This window comes from Poeciliopsis prolifica, unplaced genomic scaffold, assembly GCF_027474105.1.
Source record: "Poeciliopsis prolifica strain line A6 unplaced genomic scaffold, Auburn_PproV2 SCAFFOLD040, whole genome shotgun sequence".
In the NCBI taxonomy this organism is placed as follows: Eukaryota; Metazoa; Chordata; class Actinopteri; order Cyprinodontiformes; family Poeciliidae; genus Poeciliopsis; species Poeciliopsis prolifica.
The window spans coordinates 2,086,289-2,107,694 of NW_026562415.1; the positions used below are offsets into that span (position 1 = coordinate 2,086,289).

At 37.5% G+C, this 21,406-nt stretch overlaps 1 protein-coding gene across 6 annotated transcripts in view; it reads left to right on the forward strand.

The window, feature by feature from the left end:
* Positions 1–21,406, forward strand: part of chchd3a (coiled-coil-helix-coiled-coil-helix domain containing 3a) — a 62,333-nt gene that overhangs the window by 28,920 nt on the left and 12,007 nt on the right. For 3 of the 6 annotated variants that reach the window (XM_055054826.1, XM_055054828.1, XM_055054830.1), the window contains 3 exons: positions 3,695–3,709; positions 5,387–5,470; positions 14,154–14,224. In XM_055054826.1, the coding sequence (XP_054910801.1) occupies positions 3,695–3,709; positions 5,387–5,470; positions 14,154–14,224 (170 nt within the window). The remainder of the gene's footprint in view (positions 1–3,694; positions 3,710–5,386; positions 5,471–14,153; positions 14,225–21,406) is intronic. The other 3 variants (XM_055054827.1, XM_055054829.1, XM_055054831.1) reach the window with 1 other exon arrangement.

Consider the following 21,406-nt stretch of genomic DNA (forward strand, 5'->3'; position numbering starts at 1 on the left):
TTAGATGTGTACTTCAGAGATGTGGCCTTCGTGGAAGAGTGGCAAGAAGAAACCCATTATTGAAAGTCAGCCTTGCAGTTTGCCACTACTTTCAAGGTGATGGCAAACATGGAAGAAAGTGTTCTGGGGGCAAAGTTTGCTCTGGTCAAATGAGACAATGTCCTCTTTAAGCCTACATGCAAAAGACAAGTAAAACAACATTTCACCAACCATGTCATTGCCACCGACATGGTGGTGACATTATCATACTGCAGTGATTCAGGGATGGGAAAGCTGCATAATTCTTTGGAGTGGGTCAGGGATTCACCTTCTGTCTTGATAAAAACCATGAACATTCAACACAACCTACAATGGAATGCTCTGTTAAAATGCCCTATTCAAATCCAATTGAAAATCTGCATTGAGCTTTTAAAATTTAAATTGCTTTATGTTGGTGTGTCACCTAAAAAGCAAATAAAATGTTCAATGGTTATGAATGCCTTTTGGTACACGGTATATGCCCAAGTTGGTCAAGAAATGTTACCTTTGTATGGCTCTGAGACATTTAGTGTTAATGAAAGTGAGCAAATGTATTGCAACAAGGGTAATAAAGCCTCTTCTTTTAATGTTTGTTTATTGCAGACACCCATTCATTGCCATACAAGCTAAACATATACTGCATATTCAGACTTTTGTACTGCTGACAGGGAAATATTATTTTTATTTCGGTCCTTCCACAGACTTTGAAAGGGGAAAAAAAAGCAAATGTCAGAGTACTTGAAACAACAAAGCAGGTGTAAAAGAAAATGGACTATAAGGGAGCAATTCAATGAGAGAACAGCCGGTGGGTGGGCGGGAGGCAAGGGGAGGTGGGCTGACGCAGCAAAATCCACCTGTTCTCATCGCTCTCCCAGCCCTCCTCTCTTCAGCTCCTCCCTGCTTCTTCTCCTCCTCCTCCTCGTTCCCAGCCCTACGCCCTGCTCAAACTGCGGCAGTCAGCTAATTAAAAACACAGTTGTCCTTAATTATTCAGCGGCTTGCTAATTGATATTCACAGAGGCGATCACCGAGCCTAAACGATTCGTTTAATCTGACCACTATGGTCTCACTTTCAGCCGTATGTCACCCCCAGCCATTTGTACCACTGAACCCTAATCAGAGATGGGATAGAATTAAAATGTTTATTGCTTATTAACAATACTGTTTATTCATGGGCTATAAAAAGAAATAGAAGTACTTGTAAAATTTAATGCATTTAATGGGATATTTTTATTTCAGTGTCCTGGGTTGCTGTACTGAAAAATTAGGCAGAGTAAAGCTGAGTGAAAAGTGCTTGCCACAGAGCTCAGAAAACCTCAGGTGTTTTTATTTTTCTTTCCTCAAATGCACAAAAAGGTTACTGAACCTCAAACGTGAATGTTTAAGAAAGCAAAAGTAAGGATTTGGCTTTGGAGAATTTCTGCGCAGTTTAAGGGCAGCTATTATGACACAACTAAATGTAATTTATTTTTGTCTGAGAATCATAAACAAAAACTCAAAACTTTCCAGTAGATATTTCTGACATTAAAAGAACCAATGTAACCAACCAATATAGATGGCTGACTTTTGAATAACTCATTCATGAAGTAGCCTATATCAGTTTCTTGATGTGTTGACAATCAGCTTTTTGTACCGCAGAATAATGACTTTGGCTGAGCTTTAAGCAGAAGTCATTTTGGCTATCTCTCAACAAATTATTTTTATGCCCTTCTTTCATAAATGCTAAATTTTTCCAGTGCTTCTCTGACACATTTCTTGACTTGTGAAGTTGATCTCTACACTGTGTTATCTTTTGGATAGTTGGCCTCTTGGATTCTACTTACTCTTCTCTTTTGTCCTCTTTTGTCACTTTGAATTGCCTTTTTAGGCTTTTTAGTTTAGGCAAATGTTTTCTATTTTCAGATAGGCTGAAGAGTTCTGCATATGGTCTACAAAGCTTTGAGTATCATCTTCTCAACTTGCCTCTTTCTTTCTCCCAATCCTACTAGAGCTCTCCTCCACTAGTGACCATTTCTTTTTTTTTCCTTTTTTTTTAAGGAGAACAAAAGTTGTATGGTCAGAGTTGACGTCTGCCTCATTGTTTGGCCCTTAGTGTGATTAGATTATCTTCTAACCCTGCTGAATGGGATTAATCTGTGAGAAAAAAAAATCCCGACACGATGTGTGTGGGTCTGGGTCTGGGCCTGTGTGTCGTCAAAAAGGAAAGTCAGCCAGCCCGCCTGGAAACTGAACACACACACTGGTCCATGTACATATAGGCACTCCCATAGACTCTGACAAAAGGGAATTCAGAAAAAGAAATCCCTTGGTACACATTTCTGTCACAACCTCTCCTGTTTTAATGAGCCCTTTCAGCACACATTTATCTCTCAGCCTGCTCTCTGTGAGCACAGCTGCTCAGGCTGCTGTGTGCACGTGATGATTTGTGTACTGCAGATTAGTGTCTGAGCTTTCTGTTTGCATCTCAGCATCTGCGTGCATGTTTTCTTTAGTGGTAAAATCAACACCTTTAGTCATCACTTACTACCGTAACATTGAGCTTGGACACACTCCTGACAAGGTAGCAACCCTTTGCCAATTCTACCTCCTTCCCCATTGCCCCCCTCTATCCCTTCAGGCTAAATTGAGCTGTTTGGGGAGACAGTTTTCTGGAACCTTTGCAGAGTAATCCAGACACTTGAAAACTTTTCTATCCTCTCCTAGAGGCGGTGATTGCAGGTTCAGAATCAATAACAGGTTCTTTCTAGTGCCGTAACTCCATAATTTTTAAGGTATACTTCAGGGCACTTTTACCCAGCACGATGATTGTGGTATGACTGTGTCTTAATTTCATTGTGCACAAAATAAACAACAACACTAGCTGCAAAGGGACACAATACAGAGAAATGTTTGACCAGACCAATAAAGCTAGGTTATGTCGGGTCATTTTGCGGACACTTCAGAGACACCAGCACCCTGGTTGTGGTGTTTTTTTGTTTTTGTTTTTTTTTGCAGAGTGTTGTCTTGAGTGTGATAAAGTGTTGCCCTGGAGTTAGTTTTATTCACTGTCTAGCACTATAATGAAGGTGTTTGCCTTTGCGACAGTGTTTTCTGTCTCGGTCTTCCAGAGCGAGCTTGGAGTATCCCCTTGACTTTGAAACTTCCCCCACTCATCTCATGTGAGGACAGCTCCTCTCTGGGACTCCTCATCACAATGCATGCCGCATACAGTTTCGCCTGCAGTGTGTTGAGTAGCTACACTCAGATGGTTATCAGTGCAGTGAAGATTGGATGGGCTAAGGCATTTTTTTATATTGTATTTTTTTTATGTCGCTGTATTCCCAAGCTTCCTAGAGTGTTTAAAGGCAGAACTTCAAGCCTACACGTGTGACTGCTTTCCTAATATAAAAGTACTCTTTAGTAGTCTTGTGTTTAGCTGTAAGTAGTCATGCACTTTAGGACTAAATGCACATTTTATGGTTGCAAACCACACCTGTATTAAGGGTACATGCACAGGTTTGTGTATTTGCCAGTGATAGTGTAAACTTGAAGGATGAAGTATGATTACTGAAGCAGAACAGTGTGGCAGCCAGTCACTCCTGGCATTTGAATACTAAACCTTTTCCAAATGTCACTTTGAAGAAAAGAATAAATCAGTGTCTCCTTACTCTTCTCTTCCAATGCTTGCCTTATTCAGGAATTTGAGCAGAAGGTGAGTTTTTCTTTTCTTCTTCTAGACTTCTTTTCTGTTTGTTTGACTAGTTCTTTTTTTTTTTCTCACAGCTTTCATTGTTAGTCTATTTGCAAATTTGTCCCTAGATCTTGGTTTAGTAGGCCAGTGAAGTAACTATCTTTTTTTTTTAAAATCTTGTTTGGACTGGTAAATATGTTTTGATTAGTCTTTGGCCCTTGTGCACAGGCTGATGATGTTTATTTTTCCTGTAAGAGGTGATCTATCAGGTCTTATCAGTGCTGTATGTCACAGAGAAAGTCAGTGGTACATTTAGTGAAGGTCACAGTAGAGGGGAGGACAGGAAAGATAGGTAGCCTCGGTAAACATATATGGCAGAACACAATACATGGTCGCTACAAAAAGTGATGCTATCTTCTTGTCCTGATATTTTACCTGAAGAGCAAGCACAAGAGCCTGCCAAGGCTTAGTCAGGCTCTCGCGCTTTGATGCTTGTGTGTGCATTTATGTCTACCTGCATGCTCCTGGGTGCAGGCACCACTACGTCTTAAAATATTATAGAAGAGCTTATTTATTTCTGAGTTCAATTTGTGCATTTTATGTTTTTTAAAATAAATTTCTGGATTAGAAAATAGATTTTTTTCTAATTCAGAAATGTGTCAAAATAATTTCTTTCTACCTAATATAGACTTCTTATCTTAAGTGTCATATTTCCATTAACTTTAAATGGAAAATACTCATATTTAACAAAAGTATAACATTAAGACAATAACTGTGTGTAATTTCTCTATGCATGTTTTCCTTAGACAATTTCATTTCTGAAATAATGTTATAATTTATTAAATATGACTGCCCTTTTGCTGCAGTTTTGCGCTATGTACATAGGGCTCTCTTTTTAAGACTCACTTAAATAATTTTTTTAAATTCTTGTTGGTAAATCGCAGGGTGAAGTACAAAGGTTTGCTGGCAGATGACGCCTAGTACATAAAGCTTTAAACTCTTCAAACCACAGTAGACCCCCAGCAGCATTTCACCTGCCTCCCCAAATCATCACTGACATCGAGTGTGGAAGTTTCACTCTGGACTTTAAGCAGACAGAATGAAGTGCCTCTCCACTCTTGTAGCAGACCCTGACATCTTGATTTCCAAATTTAATGCAAAATTTATCAAAAGACTACAAGAATGTGAGAGTTGTAGCCTGCGTCCTGGTTATGCATGTGTTATGTCAGTTCTTGAAGTTCTGAATCCATCCAGGGTCTACGGCTTGTGAATCTTCTCTTGAATAGTCTTTGTTTCACAATCCTCTCAAGGCAATGATTACTTCTGTTGCTTCTGCACATTTTTTCCACTCACATTCTCATAAATATGCTTGGATCCTGCATCTGAGCTGTCAACTTGCTTATAAGTGACCTTTGTGACTAATCCTTCTTATGGAGATTGTACATGACTGACTTAACTGTCTTCCCCATGATTGTGTTGCGTGACCATAACACTTCTGGATTTCTTTTTGCATTTATCGATTGCAATTTTTGGTTGTGTTCTAAGTCATTGAGATATTCTTCGACAGTCAAGTATGTTATGATAGGAAAGGGTTTGATTTGGGAAGTGTTTTTATTGATATGTACATGTATAACATGTGTATACTACTCCCATAATTTCCATAAAAACTTTTATTTTCTTCCTGTCTGTGTTTTTTAGGCCAAGCAACTGGAGGCCAAGGAAGCAGATTTGAAGAAACAGGATGCTTTTTACAGAGAGCAGGTGGCTCGACTAGAAGAAAGGGTAAGGAGGAAAAACACTTCCTTCCTACTGATTAATGTCCTTTAAATAGCTTGTGCAACATTCTATTTAACAAAAAGTTAAGTTTGTAAATTAGGACATCTTTTCAATGTGGTGTTAAAGTTGATTAATAACAACCTTGTGCATTGAATGATAAATTATTCCTGTGGAAAAATCAGCTCCCTTCACATTGTTTTTTTCTTCTTTTGTTTTCCTTGATGTCCTCCTGGTTTCATATCATCCTTCCTCTCAGCATCTGCATTTTTCTTCCTGTTTCCTGTATTGCTGTTCCTTGCATCAACTTTTTCACTGCTGTATTTTTGCTTGAAGGACAAGAGGTTAAGCCTTAATCTCGTTCTATATCCTCCTGTCTCTGACGAGTGATGCTACCCTGAGTTTCTCTAACATAATGGTGACTTGGACAAGGGTCAGCTGCAATGCTTTCTATACTTCAAATGACAGCACCGCACTGGTCACTGTGAGAGATGCCTGCAAGGCAGACCAGGGTCAAATGCCCTGTTGAAGTGTGGTTAGAAAGGATGCCTTCATGCAGCTCTCAAATCACAAGTGTCTAAGTAAGACTATAATGCCCTTGTTAATGTGCTTAAAATTATACACTCCTGCTGGGAACGGGTTTTCTCCCCTCTGGAGGGTGCAAAAAGTCAAACGCTCCCCATAGTGGAAGCCAGATGGAAATTATATGCTGTCGCAAAGTCATTGTGGAGGAGAACCATTCGCACTCTGCTATTATTGGAATATATTATGAATTTCAATGCAGACATGTAAGGCTTTTCTCTATGCAACCGAATGCATCAATTAAGTTTAATTTCTTATAGTATGGACAAGTTGTTTCTCATTACATGTGGGGTATTCTGCTACCAGTGATCATATAAATTCTCTTTTCATCTCTTTAGATTACATCAGGTTATCACTCTGCCCAAAAGTCTGACGAAAATTTGATTCAAGCCAGTTTCATTTTGACTTGTCAGTGATTCATCCATAAATCCTGGCTTGACTCTTTTCCCCTACACTTATTGGGCTATTACATCACTTGGCGTACTGTTTCACATACAGGAGCTCATTTGGTGTGGATAGTAAAAGTGATGAGCCCCAACGAGCGTGGACATTATCGACTTTAAGCGCCGGCCATCCATCAGCCACGTTGGGCTCTGGTCAATATCCCTTAGATCAAAGTGTCAACAAAACACCTTCACACCTCAAAGAGAAACACAAAATTGAAAGAGAGAGAGGTGGCGAGAGAGAAACAGACAGAGAGGAATGGATAGACAAAATGGGCAGGCTTCAGGGAAAACAGAGAAACTCAGGCAATGACATGATAGAAAAAGTAACTGGAACCAAAAACATTCTTCCTGAAAATGTGCAGCTAAACATTATGTTAAAGTGGCATTTGTGAGAAAATATGGAATGGAAAAGAAAAAAGAAAAAAAAGACGGAAGAGCTTTGAAAAGATTAAATGTCACAAATAATAGAGAACAAGACAGCTTGGGGAAAAGGTTGAAAAGCCGTCTGTTGCTGTGTTAAAAATAAGGTTAGATCTGAAACGAGAAGAGGGAAGCACATAAAGGATCTTCGAGAAATCTCACGTCATTAATTTATTTATGAAGAAAAAAAGGCATTCGTTTATTTCAAAAACCCAGGTTAGCCAAACAAATCTGCACTGAAAACAATAAAATATATTTGTCAGTGCATAAAGGGAACCATTCTCATCAGGTTAGGATTAGATCATCCCCTGTGTGATTCCAGAGATCCATATGGGGGGATTTTGTTTGGACACTTTTGATGATTTTTTTTTTTTTGCCCACTTTAGCACACAGTCTAGTCTGTCTTCATTCCCCATGCTTTCCAAGTCACTGCTGACTTCTTCCATTTGAGTGTTCGAACTGAATCCTTCTAAGTGATGATATGCTGGAACATGTGAGAGAACATCCATAACGATAGGCATCAACTCAGAAAAGACTCAACCCTGTGCACATTATTTCTGAACCAGCATGTAGGTATTGAAGTAGCTGTAGCGAAAAGCAGAGTGTACATTAGACTTATCAGGGACAAACTGTTTGTAATGTGCGCTGATTCATCACAGCAATTAAACCAATGACTCCTTCGTAGTTCATATGTAGCATGTAATCATTTTACATAAAGAGTAGAGTTTGCAGAGAGTGCCCTTACAGAGACAAATTTATGTGATAATTATTTTTTTAACCATCTTAAAGGCAACATGTCTAAATCAAACTGGACATACTATCATGCTTATAGCTAAGATCCTTTGATGCCGATGACTGATCAATAGTTTTGATGCAGGCAAGTGGAGACAGATTGCTAACCAGCCCTAACCCAAACATGCGACCTGGATATTCAGGATTAAAATAGACAAGCCAAACAATGACCGTTTAACCAGACATTACAATCCACTGAGGATAATCAGACCATCATCTGCTTTACATGCAAATGTGTAAGAGTGGGCTGTCAGTCAACAATATATCAACAGGTCAGTTGACCTTTCCTTAACATCTCAGACACATTCAGCTAATCTAAGTTTATACTTATCAAGGCACATCTGAAATTCTTCTGAGTCACGTTACAATGCGGTTGCATTAAAACCGGAGCCTAAAATAACTATTTTCCGCATCTAAATTTGTACCTCAGCAAAGGCAATTTAAGAGACGAAATGAAAATAAATGGTGTGGGATTTCACAGTTTCTCCGCATGTTCATGCAGAGACCCATAAAGCAGCAGCACACTGAAACAGCTGACAGCTCACTCGCACACCTTTTAGTTTCTGCTCATTACCTTGTTCAAAATGCCTGGACATTTAGAGGGATGTGCTTATTTTGGGAATATCAGCTCCAAAAAAACAAATAAATAAAAAAAAAATATTTGCAGAGAGAATCACTTGTATAGCATCTTGATTTGATTAGTACATTCCTGATAAGAGAAGTTTTATTTAGGAAGATTCAAACAATCAAAAATGAAACTCCTAATCTTTGGATTACCATATTTCAGATCGCTAGTTATTTGTTTTAGTTTAGTTTTTTAAGCGTGAGTTTTCCAGGTAGATTATATAAACGAGGTCTAAGTGTTGATTGATCCCTTAATGAATAAATTGGACACTCCAGACAAAAAAGAGAAAAAAATTCAAGTTGAAGCAGGGAAGCTGGTGGACTGCAAACACAGCTGTAGTTTTCACAGCCAATCACTGCCCTGAAGTTAAGAAAACATAATACTTCTCACTTCCAAAACTGTCCCTTTTCCACTTAGATTGGACAAATTTCATTTTCCTCACAGTGCACTGCTTGCCGAATATTATCTCCCATCACTGTATGTGCCCTCTGTCTGCTCTCGGCCGCTCCCAAATACCTCAGGATTCCCCCTAGCATCGTGCGCACTAGCAAAAAAGAGGCAAAGTGACCAAAAGAGAGCAAGAAGGAGCGAGATAGAATGTAAGTCTGATATATATTACATGTCTCTTCCAATCCAACATGGCCATTCATCAGAGGGGCTTCCAGTGACAGGCCATCACCAGGCTCCCAGACAGCTCAGCCTGCTGCCTCCACTGCTACTGTTCATTGGGGCCACGGCTACCAAATAGCCCCTGAAAACAATATCTATATATTTATTAAATTTTCACTCAATACCTGCCTCACTGTAAAACAATCTCATATTTAACAATCAACTTGCCAATTTTTTTTTTTTTTTTCCCCAACCAGATTGTTTAAAGCCCTCCCTCCACATCCATCTCTGTATCCAACCCTTTTCTTTTAGCTTTTTTCTTTTTGTGCTTGAGTGTTTGGGTTTTTTCTTCTGAATGCCTCAATTTCATTTTTTTTCTTTCAGAAAATAATTTTCTTCTCCTGTCTTTCTTTTTTCCTTGTATATCGATGAAATTGGACTTTTTCTCTTTTTTTTGCTCCTGTCCTATGGAGGACAATCACAGCTTGCAATTGCCATCTCATAGCAAAGCTCCACAGTTCTATGAAAGGAATAAATATTGGCGAGAGAGCATTTAAAAGCAGTGATGGCATCTGTCTCTATCTCTGTCTCATGGTATAGCCATCTCTTACTCTGCCCGTCTTCATTCCTTTCCTTCTTTCACTTCTCTTTTCCTCTGTTTGTTTTTCCTAAAACACTTACTTAAAATATCTGTTTTCTCTCCAATAGGCATATTTGAGACAGGGAAGCTATGATTTCAAAGCAATTTTTTTGCCCACTATGAAAGCACCCATGTAAATAATATGCCTTGGCCTCAAAACCAGAAGTGACTTTTTTTATGGTATTCAGTTATTTGTTTTCTTGCTGTTTGTTGGTTTAGTTTTACATTGGTATTTACATGAACTTGTCTATAGAGGCAGTTATTGTCCTTCAACTGCTACAGTCTGTAGTTTACATTCTGAAGAGCTCTGGGACAATCTAACTTGAAATTATTATTTTTTTTTAATCTCAGAAAACAAATACAAATAGGTCACAATTCACTATTTTGCTTGTGGGAAATAAATGCTATGCTTCATAGCATCTACATGATCAGTAACAGGGGTCTCAAACATCAATCTTCAGGAGCTCTTTTTCTGATCTTTTAGATATTTATTTGCTTCAGCAGAAGCTAACCCAAATATTTATGTCAGTTGTTTCTTTCTGTAGAACCTGACTTTATGCCGAGGATGTAGTTCAGAGATATTATTCAAATGAAAAGAGTTGTTTCACTAATTAAACTGATGACACACAGTTGAGCTTCAGTTCACAAAAGGTGGCGATAAAAGTTTAATGTGACATCAGAGATATTGCTGATCAAAACTTGCCCTAGACTGAATGACTTGAATATAATTTGGGGTGTCATTTAAAGTGTTTCGTAAATGAAAGCGTGTAAAGGGAAGGGCTTAAAATGTGTAAATCAATCTCTTTGTTTTTTGTTTAAGCAAGCTGCAGTAATTTAGACAGCAGAAGCTGCTGTTTTTTTGTTTTTTTTAAACTTAATGTTGATCATTGTGGGGCTTCATCCGGTGGAAGGCCTTCCTACTTAGCAGCAGTTAAGAGGAAGAACCAATCACTTCATGCAATTATGTGCTTTATTCGTTAAAGGTCGGAAGGATTTTCCTTAAACTGAGTCTGTATTTAAGTGCTGCTTGTATCTTTTCCATATCATTGCAGTACATTAGCAGTAATGACTTAATGTGTGTTTGACACCTGTCTCACTGCTTTGGTTTGGAATGAGCAGAAAAACTCCCAGAAAGCAAGTGAAGACAGATGGAGTCCTCTTACATCATGTAATAAATTCAGCTTTGTTCCTATTGCTATTTAAAATTTTTAATCCAATGGCAAGGTATAGTTGGACAGCACTGACCAGAACTCTTTTAGTGAACAGCGAGGTTGTGTTTGCAGCTGCAAAAACCCTGATTAAGAAAGGTTGGCACATTTTTAACCAGACGTTTCAGTGTGTGTCTTGTCTGAACTAATAAAAGGTCAGGGTTTTTCTTGAAATCAGTTGGGAATAACAGCAGGATATCACAATTTGAGGCCACTCAGTAATCAGACAAATTATACTCTTCCCTACTGTTGAGCGAGTTACTGTTTAGCCACCAGTGTGCAGGTACACCTTTTAGTTTGTGTCTACACCTGTTTCTGTTTTGTCTTTATTTTTTTATTTTTATTTTTTATGTTTTGTTCAAGAAAACAAGCGCATATTTGTGTGTGTGTTTGCAACTGCATTAAAAAATTTCCTTGCAATCACTGACACACACAACCTTTTGTCCTCTCAGGTGGATTAGTGCGCTGATTAGTGCCAGCTCTGCCATTTAGGCAGGTGTTATTACGTTATACTTAGTATTCCAGACACAGACACAAACTCAGCTCAGGCTTTCTCTCCTTTTCCTTCCAGTGGTTTAATCTCAGCACACAGGAGAGGACTTATTCTGGCTCTTTAGCATCATTAAAAAAATCCCTGTTTAGTCTCTTCCTTTTTAAGTAACCTTGTTTAAAAAAAAATCTTTTCTGGAACTGTTGTATATTTTTAGTAAATAGCATATTTTGTGGCAATTTCCTCAGCAGCACACCATTTCAATATCAGCCTCAAAAACACATAGTAATTTTTTTGTAGCATATTTCCTCTGAAATATGCATACTTGTGATGATTACACATTGTATGCCTGTTGAATTTGTTATATTGTATACTTTAGAGGCCAGTTTTGACCTCTGAAGTAGTTTTGAAACTCAGCACATCGTGTCCTGGTAAAGTACATTTGGTAAACTGTGGTTCATTTATAATAGTGTCCATTCAAATAAAGAGGACTCCAATTGATATCAGACCTTTTGTCAGTGTCATGTCCCATCCTCTTTTACCTCTACAGCACATGACTATTGATCTTTTCAGCAGTGCACTTCATTCTTATTGATCCTCACTGAACTATGATGAATGTCTCTCCTGCTTGTAGGTGAAGTTAACGCAGATGAAATCAAGAAGCTTGAATATAAAAATGCATCACATTGCAAGTTTGTAAACTATGCAGAAGCGTTTCAATGTTGGATACTCTTTAGTAAATATGTTACAAGATTGCTGACATTTCTGAGTAGTGCAAATAATTGGATCTTGAAAAAAATAAGAAAGTTATTCTTTTTTACTCCTTCTGAATGGCATTTTTATAACTAACTGTATCTCTTCACATTTCTGCATAATTTGCAACCGAAACATAAGTAATTCTGAATCCATAAATATTTCACATAGCAAGCAATGTTAAATTACAGAGGAAGCTTTCTGAATCAATCTATTTGCTGCCGTCATTTTCATTATTGCATACTTAATAATAATTTCATATATTGACAAAAAGTTAATTTATTTCAGTTATTCAATCCAAACAGCGAAAAAAATGTAATAGTGTAATAAATGCCATTTGCTTGTAGATAATTAAAAACTCCAAGTCAAGTTTCACAGAACATTAGGATGGTACAAAGACCAAAAAAGATACAGAGATGTTATGTTATACATCTCGTAAACTTGTAATCAGGCTTTGTTTCACAATGCTTTAAACACTGTAGTCTGCTTGTTGCTCTTTCTTTCTTTTCTCCAAAACATTTTCCTTTCACTGAACTTGACATTAGTGTGCTTGACGTATCACTCAGTGAACAGCTGGCTTCTTTAGCAGTTATTGTTTACGCTTTATTGTGGATGATTTCAATGATTGTATGCTGGGCAGGTGTCAAGCCAACCGTCTACCCCACAGTCTTCTCCAGCATTGATCAGGATCTGTCGCATTTCTGCCATTAAAATACAGAATTTAAGATTTTCATTTGCCACAATCATCAAATTGAACAAAAGGTTGAACTATATCTCTATGGAGTTTCACATTTTATTTGAATTAATAAAATAAATAAAGTTTTGAAATAATAACATTTGATATAGATATTGTGGTGTAACTGTGCACATGTTCATGCTAAAAATCCTTTTGGCATGTTCATTTACTGAAGCCAGTGATGTTAAGTGAATACATGTAGGATGTTTATGTCCAGAACAAAGTGCACAATTCAAAGTTCTCTTGAGCAACTTTAACAAGTGACACCGAAGCAAAGCACAGAGGAAATCCAGCTATCATTAAGTTCTGCTCTTTAGGACTGTTAAGGTTTTTGGTAACACTTTAGTTGAAGGGGTGTGACACTGTCATAAACATGACATAAAACCTGTTAGGTCATAATGGAGTCTTTGTGAATGTTTATGACTGTTGGCATAAATTGTAATTCAGCAAAAATGAAACTTTAAATGCAAAGTTGCATTAAAATGTGCATTAAAAGTTTATTTAAAGTGTCAACTTCTCTTCTCTTGTTTCTTGAAGGCAGAAGAAACCAGGGAAGTAATCCATTACCTTTTGATTAATGATTTAGGACACAGATGTGTACATTTTCCTCACTTATTAATGAACAATGTTCTATACCATTGTTCAAGTCATTTGTTTTTACAGCCAATAGTCTTGTCCAGAATTTCCCATGGTAGACTAGATATTAACCTACTCATCAACAGCAAACTAAATGAAAGAAGTAAATTCTTTACATTTGAGAACTCACCATTTCATGAATGTATTGTGCCCTTTTCAACAAAGAAGCATTTGTAATGCTAGGCATTCCCCGACACCTTTGAAAATTCAAACCACTCTAAATCATGCTATCTTTTCATACTTTACAACCTCTCATGATGTGATTATAAATGTGCATAACAGCCTCTGGAGAGTGACAAGAAGAATCTTCCTGAAGTTATAAAAATGCTCCAGAAGAGAGTGTATATGGCTGTGTTTGAGGAGGTAATTTAGGTTGAGTGGGCTCATTTGCTACGGGTCACCAGGAGATTCTGACCACTCGTCTCTACATTGTTGACTAGTGACCTTTTGGCCTTGAAGGACTGCTCTCTGTTATTACAGCAGTCTTTTGTGAGAAGATAAGCACAAGTTCATATGTTTCACACTTTCTCACCGTCGTAGAAGAGGGCTGATGGTTTTTGCCTTTGCGAGCTTCATACCTGCAAGACGTGTTGTAAAAACAAACAAAAAATTTTAATTAGGTTTGTGAGCTAAACAGAGCACTGTGTCATACATGAAGTACATGTTTTATTTGAAGAATTGTTGCTGGTTTTAGCTTTATGTAGTTATGCTTCTTTTGTCAAGCATTCATGAGTTTTTTCCTTCTCTGTCTACAGAGTGTGCAGTTCTACAAGGTCAACAAAGAGAACTATCATAAAGCAGTCGACCAAGTAAATGCCAAATTCAAGTAAGTGTACTCATTGTTCATTTCCAAAACTAATGACGTAAACACTGTCACAAAAAATAAGAATAAAAAGAAAAATGTGAACAGCCTTCTATCCAAAACTTTTTTGTATTAACTTTTCAACACAGCTTTTCTCTAAGCTGTGTGAAGACCTGAACATGACACTGATAACTACAAAGCAGTAGAAAGCTTTCAGAAAGATATCAAGCTCCCCGCTTCTGATTTCCGCTCACTGAGAAGTAATTAACAAATGTCAAAGAAGTCAAAACAAGATCTTAATGATGAAGAAAACTTTCCCTTATTTTTCTCTTTGAGTTGATTTGGAAATATGATCACTATGCTCATCTCATATGCAATTCAAAGTGAGCTCCTGCAACTTTAGGAATTACTCCAAAGAAAAAAGGGACACTGATCAATATGAGTATTTTAATTTTAAAATTGTTGAAATTTTAAAATTTAAGTTTTAAAGTTTGAATCCTAAATAGAAATCCTTTCTATTTAGGATTCAAACTTCTGCATTCAAGATTTTTCAACCAAAAACTTCTTTTCCGTTTTGCAGGGGTTGCATTTATGTTGCGATCATGTCTGTTCTCCAAAGCGATGCATTCACTGAATACCGTCTGTCTTTATGGGCAGATGAATAGATTGAACTAATTCATGCCAGTCTCATTCCAACCGCAGCACATTTGACCCCAAACCACATTAGTGTCATCTGTTAACTGATGTTCATCATGTGGTTCACTGATAATTCTGAAGAGACATAGACCAATGATAATACTGAAACTCATGCCTGTTTTTGTCACTGACAAACAGGTATGATTTATTGTGTATCATTCTGGTTAACAAAAGTAATCTCAAACATGACTGTATGTACTAATTGTGCATTCCTATTTTCTAAGTTTTGGGTTATTTTAGTCAAAGTATTTGCATTTTTAATGGTTTTTATCTGGTCTCAATGTCAATTTCCATTTCTTTGGTCACACTCATTCATTTTTTTTCTGTCGATCTATTCACTCATCCCTCCCTTTGCCCACACCCACCATCCATGCATGAACTGTTCTAATTATATTTTTATGAATGGTTTAAATGTACCATAAACATTTGAAATTTCACAGGTCCGCCTGTGAAGTCAATCAGCTGATCCAGAACGCTGCTGCTCACATTCTCACTAAAACTATGAAAATACAGCAGACAACCCCAGTTCTAAAATCTTTTTACTGGCTCCCTGTAGCTCAGAGAATGGACTTTAAAATGCTTTTGTTAGTTAGAAATCACTGAAAAGCTAAGCACCAACATACAATAAAGATTTGTTGTCATTGTATTAACCTTCCAGACCACTCAAAGTTTTATGACCATTCAGTTTTTATCTGGAATAAGCTTCAATGCAAAACTGCTTAAACACCTAGTTCCTTTAAGTCAAGGTAAAATAATTAAATAGATAAATACCTTTGAATAATAAATGGAATTTAGATTAAAACTTTTGAATACTTCTCTTTATCTTCCCACTGCAAAGTGGGAAGATTTTTTTTAGTTTATTGCTTTATGTTTTTAAACATATCAAACACTTCTTGTTGCTGAAATGTGCTATATAAATTAACTTTGCTTGAAAGCTGAAAAGAATTAAATTTCAACTTGGAAAAAGTGAGTAGAAACTCTTCAAGGACAGATATGAAAAGGAGAATAAGCAAACCACATACTTTATTAAATTATTATATATTTTGTTTAGGTGATCCTTACCCTATTGATCGTCATGTCTTACTAATAGATGCAAACTTGTGCCACACCTTGCAATAAAAAAATTAAAAAAACTCAGTTGGAATGTAATTTTAAACATTTAAGCTGTCGTTGAGGTAGTTGAGATCCAACTCGTAAATGTAACTGAAGAAGACACAGAAACCATCCCCTTCCCTCAACCATCTGTCTTCTTAATAAGAGGCCATTAGACTCCATAGTAATGTAGGGAAAGTGGATGAGGAGCCTGCAGGAGGTGGGGCAAGATTGGGCTTTGGCTCGGAGCGCAACTCTAGGGAGGCTGTGTTGATTGTGTTAGCTTGTCATTAGCCAGCGCTAACACTGGGATCATTGTCTCCCTCAGAAATGTTGGAAACTGATTAGCCTAGCCCACGAGGGCTTTAGCGCTAGACTCGTAGAAGCCAGAGCTTAGACTTCCCAAATCAAATTAAAGAAAAAAAAAAAGATACACTGGAATCACATTAGTGCAAAATGACAGCTCTAACTCCAACCAAGCGTCGGTCTAATGTGCAGTTAGTCATGTGACACGGGTCTTTGCACGGAATACTGTGATTGGAGGATTCGATTATAGGAGGTGCATTAGCAGGGCTGTCACTGGGCTCGAATGGTGGAAAGGGGGTGGATTCTTTTGTGTATGCAAGCTAATGAAATAGCAGGAAGGTCTGGTGTTACAAGATGGGAGCAGAGATGCATTGAGAGGATCAGACGAAAGGGGTTAATTGGATTTAACGAGTACTGTTTGACCTATTATTGTTTATGTGAAGAAGTTCATGCATAATGGCCTGTGTTTGTTTGCTCTCATAATGAGTAGCTTTTGTGTCTTTGCTGCAAGCTCCTGTGACAGACCTTACAGAGATAAGATGCAATCTTTGGCCTCTGTAGTATATTAATAAATATTTCTTTTGTCTCTCAGCGACTTTTGATTTTCACAGTAATAAAAATGTTCTGCTGAAATCATAATAAAATGACTCGATGCCTTATCCATATTCGATTGAATTAACGCTTGGTGTGGTAATATGTGGATGTAACATGTGAGCCAGAGTTTGGGGAATATTTTTATTTTACACTTTAGCTCATCTCAGTGCTACTGAAAGGTCTATAAGCGATGATATTAAGCTACAGTTTATTACAGGGGAGAAGCTGTGTAGGGCCAGATGTGGATGTCTGTCAGGGTTTATTACTTTTTCAGACAAGTCAGATATCAGGAGTAGGTGGGAGCTCAGAGGTATATTATCCTAAGCTCTGTGCAGCACCTGTTTTGTATGCAGGTTCTCTGGGTTGATGCTCTTCAGCATAAAAGACAATTTGTTTGATTTAAATGCGACTGGTGACCAAGAAATTAGCCAAAAACATTGTATCTTGTTGAATTCTAAAGTTAGCAATATAGCATTACCTGACCTGATTAAAAACATTCTCATACGACACGTACAAAATGTGTGTATGGAATGGTGCAGATCCACCATTGCTCAGAATTTTTCCTAATTATCATTTTTGGTATCAGAGGTATGGTATTGTGAACACTACAATGTTCCAAAAACTGAGCTGAGTCAGAATCAACTCATATTTTCATTCTTTAAAAGAAACGCACATAAAAGTCTGATGGATTACATTTAACAATACATTTCCTTAAATACACTTAAAATGTAACAAATAAGGTTTTCTAGAACCGCACATGGAGGATTGCAACACTTTTATTTTCCCCATGACACTGACTGCAGATAAGAGTTCCTAGTTGCCTGTAAAAATGCGACTATCTCCTTTGTTCTCTTCTGACTTATAAGCTGACTCATTCGCCCGTGGTTATTTATCACAGTAACAGCCACAGATATGACAGTTCTCAGCCTTGAATGCTTAACCTTTTGCTCTTCTTCATGTATGTAAGATATGTGTGAACTGTGCAGAGATTAACAGACACCTGTGGCAGCACAAACCTATTGGTGACGTTAAATAGAGCTGTAGTTTAACAGATGTATTATTTAAAAGATAGGCTGACAAGCATGGAGGCACATTTTTATGTGATTATGAGAAAAGTTGGAGTGAAGTAAAGCCTGGGTCATCCTCAGCTTCCTGTCAGTGGGAACCTTTGACAGAGGTTGGAACATCTTTGTTGAAGGTGTGCAGTCTTTTTTTGTCCAGGGTTCTTTTTGAATTGACATGGGACATGGCCATCATGTAGTACTGAGTAGGTGAAACTGACAAAGCTGTGCAATGCAAAGGATGTGAACTCCTAATTTGAACATTTCTATCCCCCTTTGAAGTCTCAAAATTTTATTTAAGATCTTAAAATGTAATGCGTTTCACACTTCGTTTATGACCAAGACTGCAGATTTTCAGTTTCCCCTATACGTGCTGCCAGGAAGGATAAAATCTCATTTTATTCAGTTACTCCACTGTCACTCCTTTTTCCCCTCCGGCAACATGCTCACTCCCTCTGTCTGTTGTTTGTTTTTTTAGCTCTTTTGAATAAATCTGTTTTTTAAATTTAATCCAGTTGACAATAACAGCCGTCTCGGTCCCTGCTTTGCCTCTCAGCACACACACAAGTAAAGGTGGAACGAGAAGGAGTGGAGCAAAACTTGTTGAATGTTAATGGCTCATTGTTTTCTTGCACTGTCTTTTCTTGACACCAAATCTGTCTTTCTTCTTTATGTTGTATCAGATCCCTATTACTTACCGATTCCTTTCTGTCATGACTTTAAATAATATACCAATGTCTTATTTTCTAGAGATCAAATGTTGCACAAAATGACAGGTGAATAAAGTGATTAATACTTGAAAGTGTCTAAATACCTTCAGAATACAGAACTGCACCAGTTAGTCCACTGTCACTCCTTTAGCTCCAGCTCTAATGTTAGAGCTGGAGCAATAACATTATTGTGTTCCCCCAAGAATTACTGTCAGCTGCAGCACTTACCAGTGAAGTTCAACAGAGCTTCATTTTATTCCATATTCTGATTTTTCCAATCTGTTTTGCCTTTCGGTACCAAATTATGCTGACGATATTTAGATCTATGTTCCCAAAAAGAGCAAAAGAAGATGGTTTTTGTCATAAGGCTAAAGGTTAAGACAGTAAATGAAGTGTGTGTTTAAAATCGAACGAAGGAAATGTGGAAATGGGAAAGCAAACCAGAAGAACTAAATGGAAACTGTACGTAAGAGTCAAGAAGAATACTGAGCAAAGGGAATAAAATCCAAAAAGATCGAGGAAAAGATCTAATAAACTCACATGAAGGAATAAACGAAATAAAAAACAAGAACATAATCAAAAGGTAGAAGAAAACCAAAACCCCAAAATGCCAGTTGCTCTGTTTTAATGGTATTTACTCACATATAACTTCAACTTTCTGTCACCTGAAATTTATTTATTTATTGTATTTTTTGCCGGTTTGGAGGTCAGAAGAGGTTACTGATGCTGCATTAGGCCTGGATTTTGTTGCTGAGGTAAAGTCTTATTTAAAAAAAAAATATTTTAAAGTGTCATAAATATTCTTAATTTTTATAAGGACATTCATCACTAATTTCTTTGTCTGCAGTAGCTGTTATGCATTTACAAGTAAGCTATAAAAATCAAACAAATACTTAAGGGTATAAACACGTTGACATAACTAAAGTAACATTTATTGATTTATTAGACACAGTTATTTTAGAGATGCTATACTTGTAGTAGTAGAGATGTGTTTTTTGAGTTTAAGCGGTAGGAAGGCAGGAACGACTGAGTAGCATTTTGACCTTTCTGTCTGTTAAGAGTAGCCACAATTCTGTAGCTAGCCAACCTGGTCACAAGGACAGGATGGTGGTCAGCTGAAGAGACAGAAGTCAATAAGTGTTTTAAAGGCTCCTCTTTTGGTCTTAAGAGCTTCGTCTTTCCGACTGGGAAAGGCACACGTAATTCGAGCTACATCCAGCAACGGGTGGGGGAAGGGGAGTACTATGTTAAAGTATGCTGTTTACAGCCAGAGAAAACTCCAAGAGTTTCTCCAGCTCGTTTTTTAGGACTGTAAACTGTAGCAAATGAGACACAAGATTTAGTGTTTTGTAAACCTTAAATTTTGAAAATCCAGTATACCTTGATATCCCAGCTGGTCCTCGCTCCTTGCTAACTGAATTTACAGACATAGTTTAAAGTGAAGAGAAAAATGGCCATGGATTTGTTGTGAGTCTGTGCCTGGGGATTTTTTTTTCTAGGAAGAAATTTTTCTAAATTATTCATATTCTACGATCAATTTTAAAGTCACTCTTTGTCACCACAGCAAAACAGAGCTGTGGTGACAAAGAGTGGAAAACAGAGCAGTGCAAACGTGAGGCAGATATGGGGCTTATTCAGTGATGGACCTTGAGATAGAAACATACAGCTAGCACTTACGCAATATAGTTAATTAAAAGAAGATTTTGATGGCAGCTTAGTAAACAGAGTTCTCACACTGCTGACAGAAAAGCGTGAACTCCTTTTGAGTTTGGATTTTTTCCAAACTAACCCAAATTATACTATAAACATCCTCAGCAACCTCCATTTCCTTTACCTTGGAGGCTTTAATAAGCTGAATTCTATTTCATGTTGGGCAAAATCTCAAACTATCTTTTTGCCTGAGGGGAGAGGCCATTGTCCTTGACAGGGTATGCAAAAGGAAGGTAAAAGTGAACACACCGAACTCCTTCGTTTGTCCCACTCATCCTTCTTATTCTCCCTTAGACTTCACTCAGTATAGAACTGTCTTAATTTAAGTCTTTTCACTCTCTTCTTGTTCATTATTGTCCACGCTTGCCTCCCTTCCTCACCCTCCCTCTTCAATCTTTGGCAGTCTTTTATCCCTCATGCTTTTTTCTCTCTTTTCTTCTCTCTCTTCATGTCCTTTTTCTTTTCCTCAATCTCTTATCCATGCTGATGTATTTCTCTGCAGGGGGTCACTTAGGTCTGCTTTTTAAAAGCAGCATGGATTAAACGTGCTTCATTTTTCTCCTTAACTGGATCATTTGTATTTATTTACTTGTCTTATTATTGACGCCTGCCTTAACTAAAGAGAACAAAAATGCCTTTTAAGGGGGAACCGGCACCCTCCCCTTAACCCTGTTAACCCCAGAAAGGACCAAAATGATGATAAATTGACAACGTGGTGACTAGCAACGCAATCAGTGCTGGCTGAGCATGATCCATACTATCAATAGAGTCGCATTTGTTGCTTTTGTCTCTGATTGGCGTATGAGTGATGGAAGGAGTTACACGTGAGTTATTATGTGAGATGCGAGCAGATTGAACCATAACGTTGTTTTCTCATACCCTTATTTTTCAGTATTTGTTGTATTGAACAATACGCTTCTGATACAATAGGAAAACTCATAAATCTTTCAAAAAGTAGCTTGAACTTTATTGCTGAGCTATTCTAAAATCAGCCCAAGATTTTTTTTTTTTGTTGCTCCTATCAAAGACATGGCAGA